Source organism: Bos indicus x Bos taurus, chromosome 11 (genome assembly GCF_003369695.1).
Source record: "Bos indicus x Bos taurus breed Angus x Brahman F1 hybrid chromosome 11, Bos_hybrid_MaternalHap_v2.0, whole genome shotgun sequence".
Classification (NCBI taxonomy): Eukaryota; Metazoa; Chordata; class Mammalia; order Artiodactyla; family Bovidae; genus Bos; species Bos indicus x Bos taurus.
Window position 1 is genome coordinate 4006963 of NC_040086.1, and position 14929 is coordinate 4021891.

Sequence of the window (14929 nt, forward strand, 5' to 3'; positions counted from 1 at the left end):
TTGCAGAGTGGATCACCAGTTACAGTTTGAACCTCCCCCAAAGCTCCCTATTATTCTAATGCAACAGCAGCAATGCAAATTATAGCCAAGGGGTCTGAATCAGCAAAGTTACCTGTGGTGGCTCTTTTGGGGATGTTTTTCTGAAAACTTCACCCTGGAAACACCTGCATCTTTGGGTGTCGCCTTAGGAATTTAAAGCCCCTGATTATCTTTATTTTTTAATTTTCTGATTTTTTTAAAAAAATTTATTTTAATTGGCAAATAATTGCTTTACCACATTGTGTTGGTTTCTGCCATATAACAGGGTGAATCAGCCCTAAGTATACACATGAGCCCTCCCTCTTGAACCTCCGTCCCACCCCCTCTCCCCGCCAATCCAGGCGGTCAGGGAACACCAGGCAGCGCTCCAGGTGTTCCAGAGCAACTTCCCACACTTCATGCACGGTGATGTCTGTGTTTCAGGGCCACTCTCTGTTCTTCCCACCCTCTCCTTCCCCCACTGTGTCCACACAGAGCCCTTTATACACGGCACTTTTACTAATATCTTAGGAGAAAGATCACAGCATCTCTGAACCTGTCTCGTGTGTGCCCTTCTCTCTTTTAGGGTGTGGGATCCTGAAGAACTGGCTTCTATTTCAGCTGTTGCACAATGAGTCCTAAAGGAGCACTAGACTTACAGCACCCACTTGAAATATCCTGAAAGTTGTGCTGTTTTACAAAATCTACCATGGAAAAATTTCTCCTTGGGGCCCCCATATCACACACACACACACACACACAACTTGCATGCCTAGTTCCATTTTTGGCACACCAAGTGCCATTAATAAAAGAAATCAGCCATGAGAGAGTCTTTAGCTCTGCTGAATATATCTGTTTCCAACAGATTTCATGAGACACTATAAATAGTGATGCATGTCAAAGACACAGAAAGGTCATCTATTTTGTGTCTTATTTTAAAAGGCAGTTGCTTTAGAAGTTTCTTACTTTCTACCCCAACCTTAACACCATCTCCCTTTGGGGACAGTTCACACCCAACCTGCTGAGGAACTCACAGACTCCAAAAGAGGTGATGCTTTCTGTGTGAGGCTGGGCCCTGGGAACCTGACTGTAAAATACAAGGAGCTTTTTCCTTGGGAGGAAAGGTCAGAATGATGCTAAGTGACAGCAGAGCCAGATGCTTCATTTATTAAAAGAACCAGCTCAGGCCCCAGGAGGACCTCCATCCAGAGAACACACATGTCCCGGAGTCTGGGCCTTTGGAGGAAGAAGCATGTGAGTGGTCCACTGAAGACCCCACCTCCTCCCGGAATGTTTCTACATTTTCCTGACTTCTCTGAACAGGGCACATGGGATCTTAGTTCACCAACCAGGGATGGAACTGGTGCCTTCTGCCCTGGAGGCAAGGAGTATTAACCAGTGACTGCCAGGGAAGTCCTCTCCATTCCTAACTCTTGATCAAATATGTTAGTGCTATCAACAGAAATTTTTATTTTTCTTCCAGTTCTCCGGCAGCAAGGTTTCCACCGAATGCATTTACACACCTTAGGGATGCCCAGAGAGACGGTCCAGCTGACGGGATCTCCCCCTGTCCTCTGCACACACCCTCCCCAGGCCGCTCCACCTGGTCTCTTACCAACTGCCCTGTGTGGTGACCTCCTCTCAGCCCGGCTCTCCTTCCGGGGGTCCATGGGCAGCCCCACCTTCTCAGGGTCCCCAGAGCTGGTGTCAGGGGGCGCGGGCAGCTGCGGGAGAGTGAGGGTCTGTAGCAAGGGCTTCCTGGGCAGGGGCGGCTTGGAGCTGAGCTGCTCCGTGGGCCGGGTCTTGGCCTTCCCCGGCTCACTGGGGGGCCTGGCGCCTCGGGTGGAGGGGCCGCTCCCCGGAGGCCCCTTCTCGTCCCTGGACAGCAAGCTCAGCCCTCCTCTCTCCAGCCTGACCTCCGCGCTGTACCTCTTGATGGCCTTCCCTTCCGAGCAGGGAGCTTCTCTGTGTTTGAAGGACAGAGACGTGGAGCGGAGCTTGACGGGGAACGGGCCTCCTTCCACGCCTGCCGCCCGCTCCTGGGCAGTCGGGTCGGCCGTGTCCGGAGAGCCGCGCTCGGCCGGAGCAGGCAGCTTCCGAGGGCCAGGCTTCGGGCCCTGGGGCTCAGGGGCCAGCGGGAGGTCGTCGAGGGCGGCCTCGCTTTTCCAGGCCGGGGCGCTCCGGAGAAGCGGCAGTCGGACGGCCGGGCCACGGGGCTCCAGCAGGCGGCCTCCCGCGCGCGGCCACTCCCGGCCAGACGACACCGAGAACTTCTTGGCGGCCCCGCGCGCCTCGCAGCCTCCGTGCTCTGTCTTGCGCTCCGGGGCCCCCGAGGGGGCCCCCGCCCGCTCGGCCTTTGGGGGCCCCCGGGGGGCGGCCCCCTGCTCCGGGGATCGGGGCGCAGGCGCCTGGGGAGGCGCCTCGGAGGCGGGTGGCGAGGGGGCCTTGTGCTTCAAGCAGCTCTTGGGGGGCGGCGGGCTGGGGGCCGCGGCCGGACTTTCCTGCCCTGCACCCTCTGGCGTCGGCAAGTCCAGCGTGGGCAGTGGCTCCTTCTGGCCCGCCTTGTCTGTTCCGTCTGGACCAGGGGGGGTCCCCGGGGTGGCGGCGGGGCCTGGCTCGGGAGGGGTCGTGTCCCCCTCGGGGACGCAGGGAGACAGTCGACCCTCGACGTTGTCTCCCGACGCAGAAACCGCCTCATCCGCTGTGTCCTCGCTGGGGGGACACGCGCTTTCCGAGGACAGGTCCTCTCTCTGGTTCTCGCTGTCGGGATTAGGGTGGGCGCAGCCTTCTGGGCGAGATGGGGACTCCGAGTGGGGAGTTCGGCCTGACAGGGGCTCTGTGACCTCCATGACCTCCAGGGTGGCCTCCAGCGTGCCCTCCGGGGTGCCCTCCGGGGTGGCCGGGCGGCTGGAGGGGTTCTCCCCTGGGGGGCTCTCCTCCTCCATGCTGGCAGTGAGCGCCGGACAGTGCTGCAGGCGCGCCCGCCGCACACGGGGCCCTGCGGGTGGCAACACGGGGGCCGGCCCCTCTGGCTCAGAGCCTTTGTCCTGACCTGCCTCCTGCTGCCCAGAGCTGGGCTGCTCCTCTGTGCTGACTTGGAGTGGTGGTTTCTCATCGACTTCCTCCTCCTCTGGGGTACAGGTCAGATCACTCAGGGATTCCGACTGTGCTCTCTGAAAGTAAAGGGGCAATGGACAAAAGCATTAGGACGAATATTAGGAAGCCTATGGCCTCCCCATAGGGCTTCCCAGGTGGCCCAGTAGTAAAGAACCCAGCTGCCAATGCAGGAGACACGGGTTCCATTCCTGGGTCTGGAAGATGCCCTGGAGAAGGGAATGGCAACCCACTCCGGCATTCTTGCCTCGGAAATCCCACATGGAGTTGCAAAGAGTTGGACAGGACTAAGCGACTAACATTTTCACTTTCTTTTCATGTCCTCTTTGCACTTGGAGAACTGGAAGCTCAAAGAGGTCCCCGGCTCCGCCAAGACTGAGCTAATAGGTGGCTGAGGGGCAAAGCTGTTCCCTCTGACCCCCATGCTGCCCCAGAGCCCGTGTCCCATGTCAATGTCCTCCCTCTCCAGGGCTGTACACTCACAGTGAAGGCAGGCTGGTTTGCCTAAAAGCCAGTTCATATCATGTCCAACACAGTCAATAGCAAACCATCTCTGACAGGACAAAGCCCAGACTTTTCAGCTAAATTAGAAGTCTTATATTCTTCCGTTTTAAATTATTTCTCCCACTCCCTACTCAGGTCAAGCCAAGCCCCTGCCACTGTTATGTGCCAGATTCTGGATCTGAGTGACTGGTCGGCTGGCTGCTCCCTGCTCACCTCCAGGGCTCCCCCAGGACCTCCAGAGCTATCTCCAATTTCACTCCTGAAGAAAGCCTTGCCTGGTGTGGTGTGACAATCAGACATAGCCTTGGGGCTTCCCTGGTGGCTCAGACAGCAAAGAATCCGCCAGCAATGCAGGAGAACTGATTTCAATCCCTGGGTCAGGAAGATCCCCTGGAGAAGGGAATGACTAGTATTCCAGTATTCCAGTATTCCTGCCTGGAATATCCCACAGACAGAGGAGCCTGGCAGGCTACAGTCATGGGGTCACAAAGAGTCAGACACAACTGAGAGACTATTTTTCTTCCGAAAGGTCTCTGGAATCTACAGTTAGTCCACTTCCTCCCTGCTATCCACAAAGTCAATTCCTGCTCTTTTAGGAAGGAAAGGCGATCAAGGTAATCAGGATCATTCAAAAGCAAATGTGAAAATGACCAAAAGGCTGAGAGCATTGACGCTGGTGTTTTCAACAAGACTTTAGACTTAAGACTTTTCAAGCATCACCCTGGCTGCTGCACACATGCAGTGACCTCCTTCTTTTTAGGAAAGACCCAGGGGACTGTCTACAATAGGTTTTGTTGTTATTTTAACACTTTCCAGCTGGCATCTGCTTGCTAATACCAGATAACCGGGATGTTTGTGACGACACCAAAGCTAGCCATGCCATGATGCACAACCCTATTCCTCTGGTTTTGAAAAGAGGAATATGTGAAATTCCCAGAAGAATTTTCAAAGGTTTCAGGTTCTTAAGATGTTATTGGGGTGTCTCAGGTGGTGCTAGTGATAAAGAACCCACCTGCCAATGCAGGAGACATGAGAGATGTGGGTTCAATCCCTGGGTTGGGAAGGTCCCCTGGAGGAGGGCACAGCAACCCATCCCAGTATTCTTGCCTGGAGAATCCCCATGGACAGAGGAGCCTGGAGGGCTATAGTCCATAGCGTTGCAAAGAGTCGGCCACAACTGAAGCGACTTAGCAAGCATGCAAGGTTTTACTGGTCTTATGTTACTAAGGGAAATCCTTCATGTGGAAATCCTTTAGGATATGGGTCATGTTTTAAAATGACTGGAACTCAGGCTAAGTCCACATAAAGTTGAGGAGCAGGCCTGGCTTGGGTACATCCAGCTTGAGCCACTGGCAGCTCCAAGGGGGTTACAGTGGGGGACCAGGAAGGAGGAAGCTGGCATGGACCCAACAGTGACACCTCTGTGCAATCCAGAAAATACAGACACCTCCAAAAAACCTCTGCTCCTGACCCAGAAAGCAGGCAAGATGTGCAGAAGGCAGAGTTTAAATTGAGGAATGACCGAGTTTACACAGACTGCCTAAATCAGTCTGTGTAAATCAGTCTGAAATCTTCTTATTCTAACAGATGGGGTTCAAGAGCTAAGTCAAGTTCAAAAGTAAAGAAAGAGGAAGAGCTCTACCCAGGGGACAGTAAGAGAGGATGATGCATTTCCACCCGGAGTACGAGCTGGGCTTCCTGCTGCCAAGTCCTGGCCAGGCAGTGGCTGGCCACACACACACCCTTCCAGGGCAAAAGACATCCCCATGGGAAGGAAGCTCAGACCTGGGCCAGAGGGATCTGGCTCTGCCCTTGTCCTGTGGCCGCACTCAGCATGCGGGAAGGCACATTGGAGTCACTGGGTCTTGCAAGTCCCAGTGGCACTGAGCCTTTAACTGGAGAGACACTGCACATAGAAACATTTGCCCAAACACCTAGGCCCCCCCCCCCCCCAGTTTGCAGGGGAGACAGGACAGGACATTAGCCTGAGGGTAACATGGCCTCCTTTCTGCAGCGTTATTTCTCTCAGAATTCAATCCTGCTGGCGTCAGTTTAAAAAGCACCTTCCACAATTAAAGAATGTGAAAATCCTACATTACTTCATGTAAACATTTAGATGAGGAACAAAACTTACTGTATGACTTGGGGCAAATTATAACATCTCTGAGCTCATCACTATTCCTTTTATTTAAAGTCTAGATGGTTGGAACAGGGATTTCCCCAGATGTGGGTGTTAACCATGATTCTGAAGCAGTGACTGGGAGGGAAAATCCTACATTGATGTTTCTCCTTTCCAGGTTGATTAGATGTAGTATTGATTGACGGAGAAGGCAACGGCACCCCACTCCAGTACTCTTGCCTGGAGAATCCCAGGGACAGAGGAGCCTGGTGGGCTGCCGTCTATGGGGTTGCACAGAGTCAGACACGACTGAAGTGACTTAGCAGTAGCAGCAGCAGTCTGTAAACCAATTATATCAAGTCTAGAATTTTGGTTCTGGAACATAAATTATAAACCACTTCCATAATATAATAAGCAAGAGACAGGGAGAAAAAAAAAGGAAAGTGCCTTCCACATGCCCAGAGGAAAAGCCACTCTCTCCAGGGCGTCCCTGAAATCTGAGAAAGCCTACCCATTGCCTCCAGCTGAAGTGTCCAGCTTGCCCTGGTACCTCATCAACACCTCATGGTCTTGTCTTGAGGGAAGGAGGAGGGGATGTCTGTCTCTGAGTATCCCTTCCTTAGCCCTGTCATTCTGGGTGGCCAGGCTGGCCCCACACCCTGCTTCTCAGCTCCTCTGGGGAGGGGGTGTGGCAGCGGTGAGCGGGACACTTGTCCTGTGAACCTGATGCACTGCACGAGCGCGCTCTCAGCTCCCACGGGGACCAGCTGATGCCCGCCCTGGGCAGCATGTCCTTATAGGGCACCACCCCTCTGCCTCTAGGTGGATCCTCGCCCCAGGCAGTGTCCATTCTAGTTGCTCAGCTTCTTCCCGGTCGTTCACTCACACACGTTTGATCATTCATTCAGGCACTCCACTAACATCCACAGGGATGGCATCTCTGTGACTAGTGTTCTCTGGGGCTAGAAGCACAGTCTTCTCACAGAAAGTGACAAAGTGCTAGTCGCTCAGTCATGCCTGACTCTTTGTGACCCCGTGGACTGAAGCCTGCCAGGCTCCTCTGTCCATGGCATTCATGAGTCATGCATGTCATGGCATTCAGAGTTGTCCATGGCATTCTCCAGGCAAGAATACTAGAGTGGGTTGCCATTTCCTTCTCTAGGGGATCTCCCTGACCCAGGGATTGAATCCAGGTCTTCTGCATTGCAGGCAGATTCTTTACCGTCTCAACCACCAGCGAAACCCAAGCGCCTCCATTTACAAAGGTCACATCTGTGTGTGGGCAGTGCCATAGAGAAAGTGCCCACAGTGATGGGTGGTGGGCTGCTTTCCACAGGATGCTCAGGGGGAACTTCATAGGGAGGACCTAGGAGCCCATCCTCCCAAGGGCTGAACAGGGGGTTTCCCAAGCAGGGGATACAACAGCAGGTCCTAAGGCCTGGGATGGGAGACAGCCTGGTGAGCTCCAAAAGAAGAAAGGAAGTCAGAACATGTTCGGTGAGAACAGGAGGAGGTAAGCGGGCAGGGCCTGGTTGTGCCAGGCCTGCAGTGTGGACATCACACTGAAGGCAGTGGGAAGGGGGGGCCCCATGGCTCACAGCAGGCTCTTGGCACGTGTTGTAGAATGAATGACCGAACAAATAAATAACTGTTTTTGTTGGGAGGGGCGTTGAAACCCCAAGCACTCCCAGCTTCTGGAGTCTGGTCATGGTCCCACAGATCATAGGTCCCACAGGGGTAGGTGGTGGTTCAGAGGATGGGGACCCTGCAAGGAAGGAGCAGGGTGTCTGGGTGCTTGGGGCCTGCCCACCCTGTCTCTGCCCGGTTACCGAAGACAGCCGCCTCATCTTGCTGGACCGCTGGTTGCGGGGCTTGACGAGGAGCTTGTGCTTGGCTGCAGAGTTGTCCAGGCAGGAGGAGAACTCTGGGGGGTAATCGAAGTCAGCCACGGGCACCATGCTGCTGTCCGAGGTCCTAGGGGAGGCGGAAGTTTCGCTCGCTTGCCTGGAGAAGAGCTGGTCCGGAGACTGCGGCCGGGACGAGGAAACCACACAGACCTTCAGGGGACAAGGAGCAGACAGGCCAAGCATCAGCCTCTTGACAGCCAGCAAACAGCACAGCCAGCACATATGCCTCCCCTTTCATCATGTTCATCTCTGGGCTCGGAGTTGGAAATGGGGCGTCAACCCTGCAGGCCCATCACTCATTTCCAAGAACCCAAGTCTGAGGTGCTCCATGACTGGGTAACTCTGCCTTCGCCCGCCCACAGCAGCTGCACAGGTGCTTCAGACAAGGAACTTTCTCCCATGAAACTGACCAGCCCAATTCCTCCGAGGGTGGGGTCAGGCTTGGCCCCATCTCTGAAAGTCATGGGGAAGGCCCAGGGGTGTGAAAAAAGAGAAAGAATACTCCAGTATTCTTGCCTGGAGAATCCCATGGACAGGGGCTCCTGGCGAGCTACAGTCCATGGAGTTGCACAGAGTCAGACATGACTAAGCAACTAACGCTTCTAACACTAGGTAACTTCATGTTTAATTTTTTTCAGGAACCATCATACTGATTTCCATAGCGGCTACACTATTTTATATTTCTACTAATACTGCACAAGGGTATCAATGTCTGTATTCTCTCCACCCACACTTGTTATTTTCTGGGTTTTTTTTAATAATAGAGTAGCTGTCATAATGGGTGTGAGGTGGTGCAATGTTTACATTTTAATTCAAGATCATAAGTTTATGCACCTCAATATGATTTAGTCAACGGTCTTTTCAGGAATGAGGCAGCAACACGACGATGCAGATGGCCAGCGGCCTGTTAACATAATTATCTCCTATTATCTAATGCCTTGAAATTAAAAGATGCCTGCTCCTTGGAAGAAAAGCTATGACCAACCTAGACAGCATATTAAAAAGCAGAGACATTACTTTGCCTACAAAAGTCTGTCTAGCCAAAGCTATGGTTTTTCCAATAGTCATGTATGGATGTGAGAGTTGGACTATAAAGAAAGCTGAATGCCAAAGAATTGTTGCTTTTGAACTGTGGTGTTGGAGAAGACTCTTGAGGGTCCCTTGGACTGCAGATCCAACAGTCCATCCTAAAGGAGATCAGTCCTGGGTGTTCACTGGAAGGACTGATGCTGAAGCTCCAATACTTTGGCCACCTGATGTGAAGAACTGACTAATTGGAAAAGACCCTGATGCTGGGAAAGATTGAAGGTGGGAGGAGAAGGGGACAACAAAGGATGAGATGGTTGGATGGCATCACCAACTTGATGGACATGAGTTTGAGTAAGCTCCGGGAGTTGGTGATAGACACGGAAGCCTGGTGTGCTGCAGTCCATGGAGTCACAAAGGGTTGGACACGACTGAGTGACTGAACTGAACTGATCTGATGCAAGTACAAAGTTTATCCCTGTCGAGTGGGAGAAGACAATTACTAAAATGAGGGGGTGGGACTTTCCTGGAAGGCCAGCGGTTTAAGACTCCAAGTTTCCACTGCAGGAGGCACGGGTTCAATCCCTGGTCGAGGAACTAAGATCCCACATGCTGTGCAGCCAAAAATTAAAAAAACAAAAACAAAACTATTTGTAAACATAAATAAAACAAGGAGGAGAGGAATCTAAGTGAACATAATCTCTTTGAGTTCTGTGGTTTTATTGATTCGAGTTCTTATGGGAATAAAATAGGAAAAAAATTTTTAAATGAACCATAGAACTCGTGGCCCTGTCTCCCTCTGTGCCCGTGGCTTCGACTCCCACCCAATCGCTGATGACTCGGGAAGTCACCTGCGACTGGACAGGTGATGTCTTCCCCAGGTAGTTCTCCTTAAAGTCACAGCAGGATGAGTCCATGTCACTCTGAGTCCATGTCAGAACCCTTTGCCCTTGTCTGGAGGGACAGTGATATCCACACTTGCTGAGATTTGGGTTTTCTTTCTTACTGTCTGGGACTCAAGAGAGCAAACAAGACGAACTGCTCTGCACATAGGGTGACTCCACGAGTGAGAATGATCCCCAGCGACAACGTGGGCCGGGGTCACCCCTCTGTAAACCTCAAGGACCAACATTCCCTGCCTGCTCTTCATGGGGCTCCCCTGAGTGTGCACCGTCCGAGCAGACGGTCCACCCTGGCTCTGAGGCGGGCGTCTGGGAAGGAGCTGAACATCTCTGACCCTGAACTTGGGCCTCTGTCCCCGAAAACCCACCTGCTGGCCATCACGGCTCGTCTTCCTGAAAGGGAACTGGGCCATTGCCTCTGTCTGAGCTGTCGTTCTGAGAGTCCTTGGGGCCCCTTCCTGATCAAGGAGAATCAAGCTGTCTCTGATCAGTGAGGCAACTACGTGAGCTGGGCTGAGATCTGGGAGAGGAGGAGAAGCTGACTCGTCTTTTTATCTGCGGGCTGGCAGCTTCTGGAGCTCACGTTTACATTGCTTGCTCCCAATCCCCCAGTTTTCCTGGAATCTGTGCTTCTGGATGATTCTGGAAGTGGAGCATTTAATAAGAGTCTAACAAGTTGCTCTTTGTTGGGGGACTGTGGATCAAAGAGCCCTGAGGAAGTAGCCTGGGGTTCAGAGGCTTCTTTGGGGTGACCCTGGTTGACAGCTGCTTCACCCTGACCGTCCTCAAAAAGAGGGGCCCTGACACTGAGGAGGGGGTGGAGTGTGGTGCACGGGGAATGGGTCCCCGCACAGGTAGGCACAGAGCTGCCTGAGTCCACTCCATCCTCCCCCAGGTCCCAGAGGCGACGGGTCCGGGCCGCGGCCTCGTGGGCAGTGATGGCTGTGCCGCCTTTTGCCGGCAGAGCTGTGCCCTCTCCCTTGCTCTCTTCCTCATCACCCAGAGCAAATGAGACCTGCCAGTCTGCCACCCTTGACCCCTTGTTTCTTACTTAATGGCAGGAAACCTAGTCAGGGACCTCTAAGGTGTAATTTTACCTTAAACATGACCAAGCAAACATCATCCGTTGTTACCTCACATGGTAAAGCAATTTAAAAATTTAAAAATATTCCCATATATTTTCTGAAAACCCATTCACCAGGAAATGTTATCTTGGCAGTGTCACCAAATACATTTTACTGAAGACCTTTTTTTCATAATAATCTTCACTAAGTTTCTCTGTTGAGCAAGTGGGCCTGTGTGAGGTGTCACAACAGGAAAAGATCAAACAGCCCACAGTCCCATCCTTTGGGGGTTTATGGTTACATTATATCAAATGCTGTGTGTTGTTTCCCCCTCTTGGTCGATTCACTGGGCCCTAAAAACTTTCAGGGCACAAAATATGGTCATTGCATCTTCAAAAACACAGTAATAAATATTTTATTTTTTTTAAGTCTTAAAGACTCAAATTCTGTTACTGATGATGCCAGTGAATGGGTCCTATTACCCAATTAAAAAAAAAAAAAGAACGTCACTACAAAAGGAGAGATGTTGAGGACAAGGTCAGCCTTGCCTGCACGAATGGCTCCTAGTCAGCTGACTATGGAATTTGTGCATCATGGCACTTTATGGGTTTGAGGCTGGGTTCACACTTGAATCCTTAACAGATTTAGAAGCTACCAACTCTCCTATACTGTCTGTCCCAGCTAACTGTCCCAGCTAAATGCAGAGAACCATGTTGCTGGGAAAGTCAGAGAATCATGGGATGGAGTGGAGGTGAGTCAGTCTATAGTGGTTCACGTTCCCCCACCACATGGTACAAACACAAAATCACACCCATTCCTGAGGCTCCGCTAACGAAGATGCCAAGGTATGTGTGTTACCTGGTGATGACGCCTTACATGGCCATCAGCCTGTCACCTTTTCCCTGCACCTAAGGGGTGTAGGGTGGGCTTGGAGTCCAGGAAATGGGCCACACTTTCCTCCGTGTCTTCTCTGCTTTCTCGTCCAGCTGGGAAAGCAGGTGTGGGTGGCCCACTGCCCTCTGACCTGCTCGTGGAGCAAGCAGGGCAGAATTCTGGAAGGAGTCATTCTCTGGCCTGCTATGTGGGAACCCCTGCCTTGGGTGTGTTCATACTCAGCTACACCACAGCCCTTCTTCTGCCTTCTGAGAACCCACAGCCACACCCAAGTCAGGTAAATACTCCTTTTCCTGCTTTTGAACTCTGGTGCTGGAGAAGACTCTTGAGAGACCCTTGGACTGCTAGGAGATCAAACCAATCAATCCTAAAGGAAATCAACCCTGAATATTCATAGGAAGCACTGATGCTGAACTTGCAGCTCCAAAACTTTGGCCACCTGATGTGAAGAACCGACTCATTGGAAAAGACCCTGATGCTGGGAAAGACTCAAGGCAGGAAGAGAAGGGGATGACAGAGGATGAACTGGATGGCATCATCAACTCAATGGACATGAGTCTGAGCAAACTCTGGGAGATAGTGGAAGATAGGGAAGCCTGGCATGCTGCAGTCCATGGGGTTGCAAAGAGTCAACACGATTGAGTGACTGAACAATAACAATCTGCCTTTGCAGGGGAACTTCTGAGCTTCCCAGCTGAACTAACTGCTGAAGCTATTTCAGAGTAGCACAGAATCTGCAGAACTCCACCAAGGATGGCCCTTGACCAGGGCACTAGACCCTCCGTGGGTACACAGTGCAGGGGTGTGGCTCTAGATAATGGACTGTAGCACTGGTAATTCCAACGCCACCCACCCCACCAGGAGGCTTGTCTACAAGGGGAAATGATCGTCTGTTTGGTCATTTATGCATTCATGTAACACCAGTGACATATATTTCATCATTCAGCCCACCCTATGGACTCAGGTGGGGGCAGTGAGAGCTATGCTGTTTGTATACAAGGAAAAAAGGCTCAGTTCTTCCTCCTCGATTTCAAAGTGGATGGGGGGCTTCTGGGATCAGTTCCGCACCTTATGGGGTCAGAGACACCTCTCCTCCTTGTCAAACTTTCCCTGTTGCCCTGTCCACCAGCGCCACATCTCACATTTCTAGCCCTAAACCAACAAGGTCTCAGAGTCCCAAACGCAGGTGCAGGAGCCTAGACTAAATCAGACATGTTACCACTCCCTGCTTGTGCTCAGTCACTCAGTCGTGTCCAACTCTTCGTGACCTCACGGACTGCAGCCTGCCAGGCTCCTCTGTCCATGGGATTTCCCAGGAAAGAACACCAGAGTGGGTTGCCATATCCTCTTTCAAGGGCTCTTTCAGATCCAGGGATCAAACTCACGTCTCCTGCATTGGCAGGCGGATTCTTTACCACTGAGCCACCTGGGAAGCTCCCTTCTCCCTCCAGCCAAATATCATGATGACAGAAAGCAGACTCAAACTCTTTCCCTTTTTTAAATGGGATACCTGGTCTGGTCATCTGCTCAGACAGGAAAAATGAGATTGACTGCATCAGATCTATAACCACCAAGGAAAATGTTCCCCAAACCGTATCCCTGAACGAGACCTGAAATTCTGCTCAAAGAATGAAAATAAATACAGCCCAAGGACGGACAGTGGGTTCCAGTGAGCTGGCTGGAATCCCTCCGGGCGCACTGAGCAGGAGTCATCACGGGAATCTCAGAGGAACACACACAGGAGCCACCGGAGCCCCGATGGCCCTATGTGCAGGTAGGGGGAGGAGAGGGAGGGAGAGGGGGAGGAGGGGGAGAGAGAAGGGGAGGAGGGGGAGAGAGAGGGGGAGGAGAGGGAGGGAGAGGGGGAGGAGGGGGAGGGAGAGGGGGAGGAAAGGGAGGGAGCCGGGGGGCGCAGGTTGCGCTTGCCTTTATGGTAGTGCCGGAACCAATGTCATGAAGCAGGGACATCTCGGGGGGGCTCCTGGGCAGACCATCGTCCTCAGAGCTCATGCCGGCATCATCTCCCCGCTTGGTTGGAAGGCTCCCGGGAGGAGGAGGCGGCCCCATTTTCACATTACACTGTATTTTTAACTAGATTGGAATAAAGAACATTTGCTGTAGTTTTCATCAGTGACTTTTCTCCCCAAATTCCCCTGCTGTAATTCATTCACTCCGGAGGTATTTTTAACGTCCTTGCCCAGGCTGGGGAGCTAAATAAACTCAGTGTCTGCCACCAGTTCTCCCGCTGTCATCTTGAAAGTGAGTGGTTACAAATGAAGGAGACATGGCCCATTTGTAACTAACTGGGCGAGTCTTGGGAGAACTGTGACGTGCATTCGATTAGGCTTTAAAATACATCAAGGAAAAGCAGGAATCATTTTAAGACTTCCCAATGCATATCTGCTGCCCAGAAAAGTTTACCTGCAGAGCTTTAATCCGGTCACACACGTTTTCTTGGGAAAACACCCGCACCGGCCGAGGAGGGTCCTGCCCCGATTCGGGGATGAAAATACTGTCGTGGGAGAGGGCCCGGCTTCCCAGCGCGCCCCTCGAGTCCCTAGAAAGAAAGAGGCACTGCGACTCTGGGTTTGGGCTCGGGATGAACCTACGGGTAGGAGGGTAAGGGCGCACCCTCCATCAACCGTCCAGCCGCATTCATTATAACTGCTCTGACTCAGCTCATTCCATCAAATACCACGGTCAACTGTTAGAAGCTCTGTAGAGCTAGGAAATTTTCCTGACATATCTGAAGGTGGTGTGAATTCTTTTCATTAAGGGGAAAACCGAGGTCTGATGAGGTGAGAGGTCCAGAACAGCAGGCCTGCAGAGAGGAAGGGCTGGCAGGGGGCCTGGGCTGGCTGGTGGGCTGTGGAGTGGGCTGTGCTGCACACCCGGAGAGGGCCAGGTTGTCCCCTGTGGGCGAGCATGCACTCCCTTGCGGGGCTGGGAGAATGTCTGCACAGGAGAATGAGGGCCTGCTGGACAGAGGCATCCTCACCATGTGGTCCAGGACACACACAACCACGAATTTGAAATGAGGGTGGCGGGCTTCCCAGGTGGCTCAGTGGTAAAGGATCCACCCGCCAATGCAGGAGACGCGGGTTCAGTCCCTGGGTCAGGAAGATAGCCTGGAGAAGGGAATGGCATTCCAGTTTCTTGCCTGGAAAATCCCAAGGACAGAGGAGCCTGGCGGGTTAGAGCTCACGGAGTTTCAAAGAGTCAGACATGACTGGGTGACTAACAACGAAAGGACAGATCAGGAAGACCCTGCATGTCTCGCAGCAACTAAGCCCCTGTGCCACCACTCCTGAGCAGCAACTCCTGAGCCCAAGAGCCCCGGAGCCCGTGCTCTGCAGCAAGAGAAGCCACCGCAGTGAGAAG

General features: G+C 52.5%; 1 protein-coding gene across 8 annotated transcripts in view; it reads right to left on the reverse strand.

The window, feature by feature from the left end:
* Positions 1-14929, reverse strand: part of KIAA1211L (KIAA1211 like) — a 130418-nt gene that overhangs the window by 14729 nt on the left and 100760 nt on the right. For all 8 annotated transcript variants that reach the window (XM_027554668.1, XM_027554666.1, XM_027554667.1 and 5 more), the window contains 4 exons: positions 13970-14105; positions 13475-13639; positions 7585-7812; positions 1634-3191 (listed from right to left, as the gene is read on the reverse strand). In XM_027554668.1, the coding sequence (XP_027410469.1) occupies positions 1634-3191; positions 7585-7812; positions 13475-13639; positions 13970-14105 (2087 nt within the window). The remainder of the gene's footprint in view (positions 1-1633; positions 3192-7584; positions 7813-13474; positions 13640-13969; positions 14106-14929) is intronic.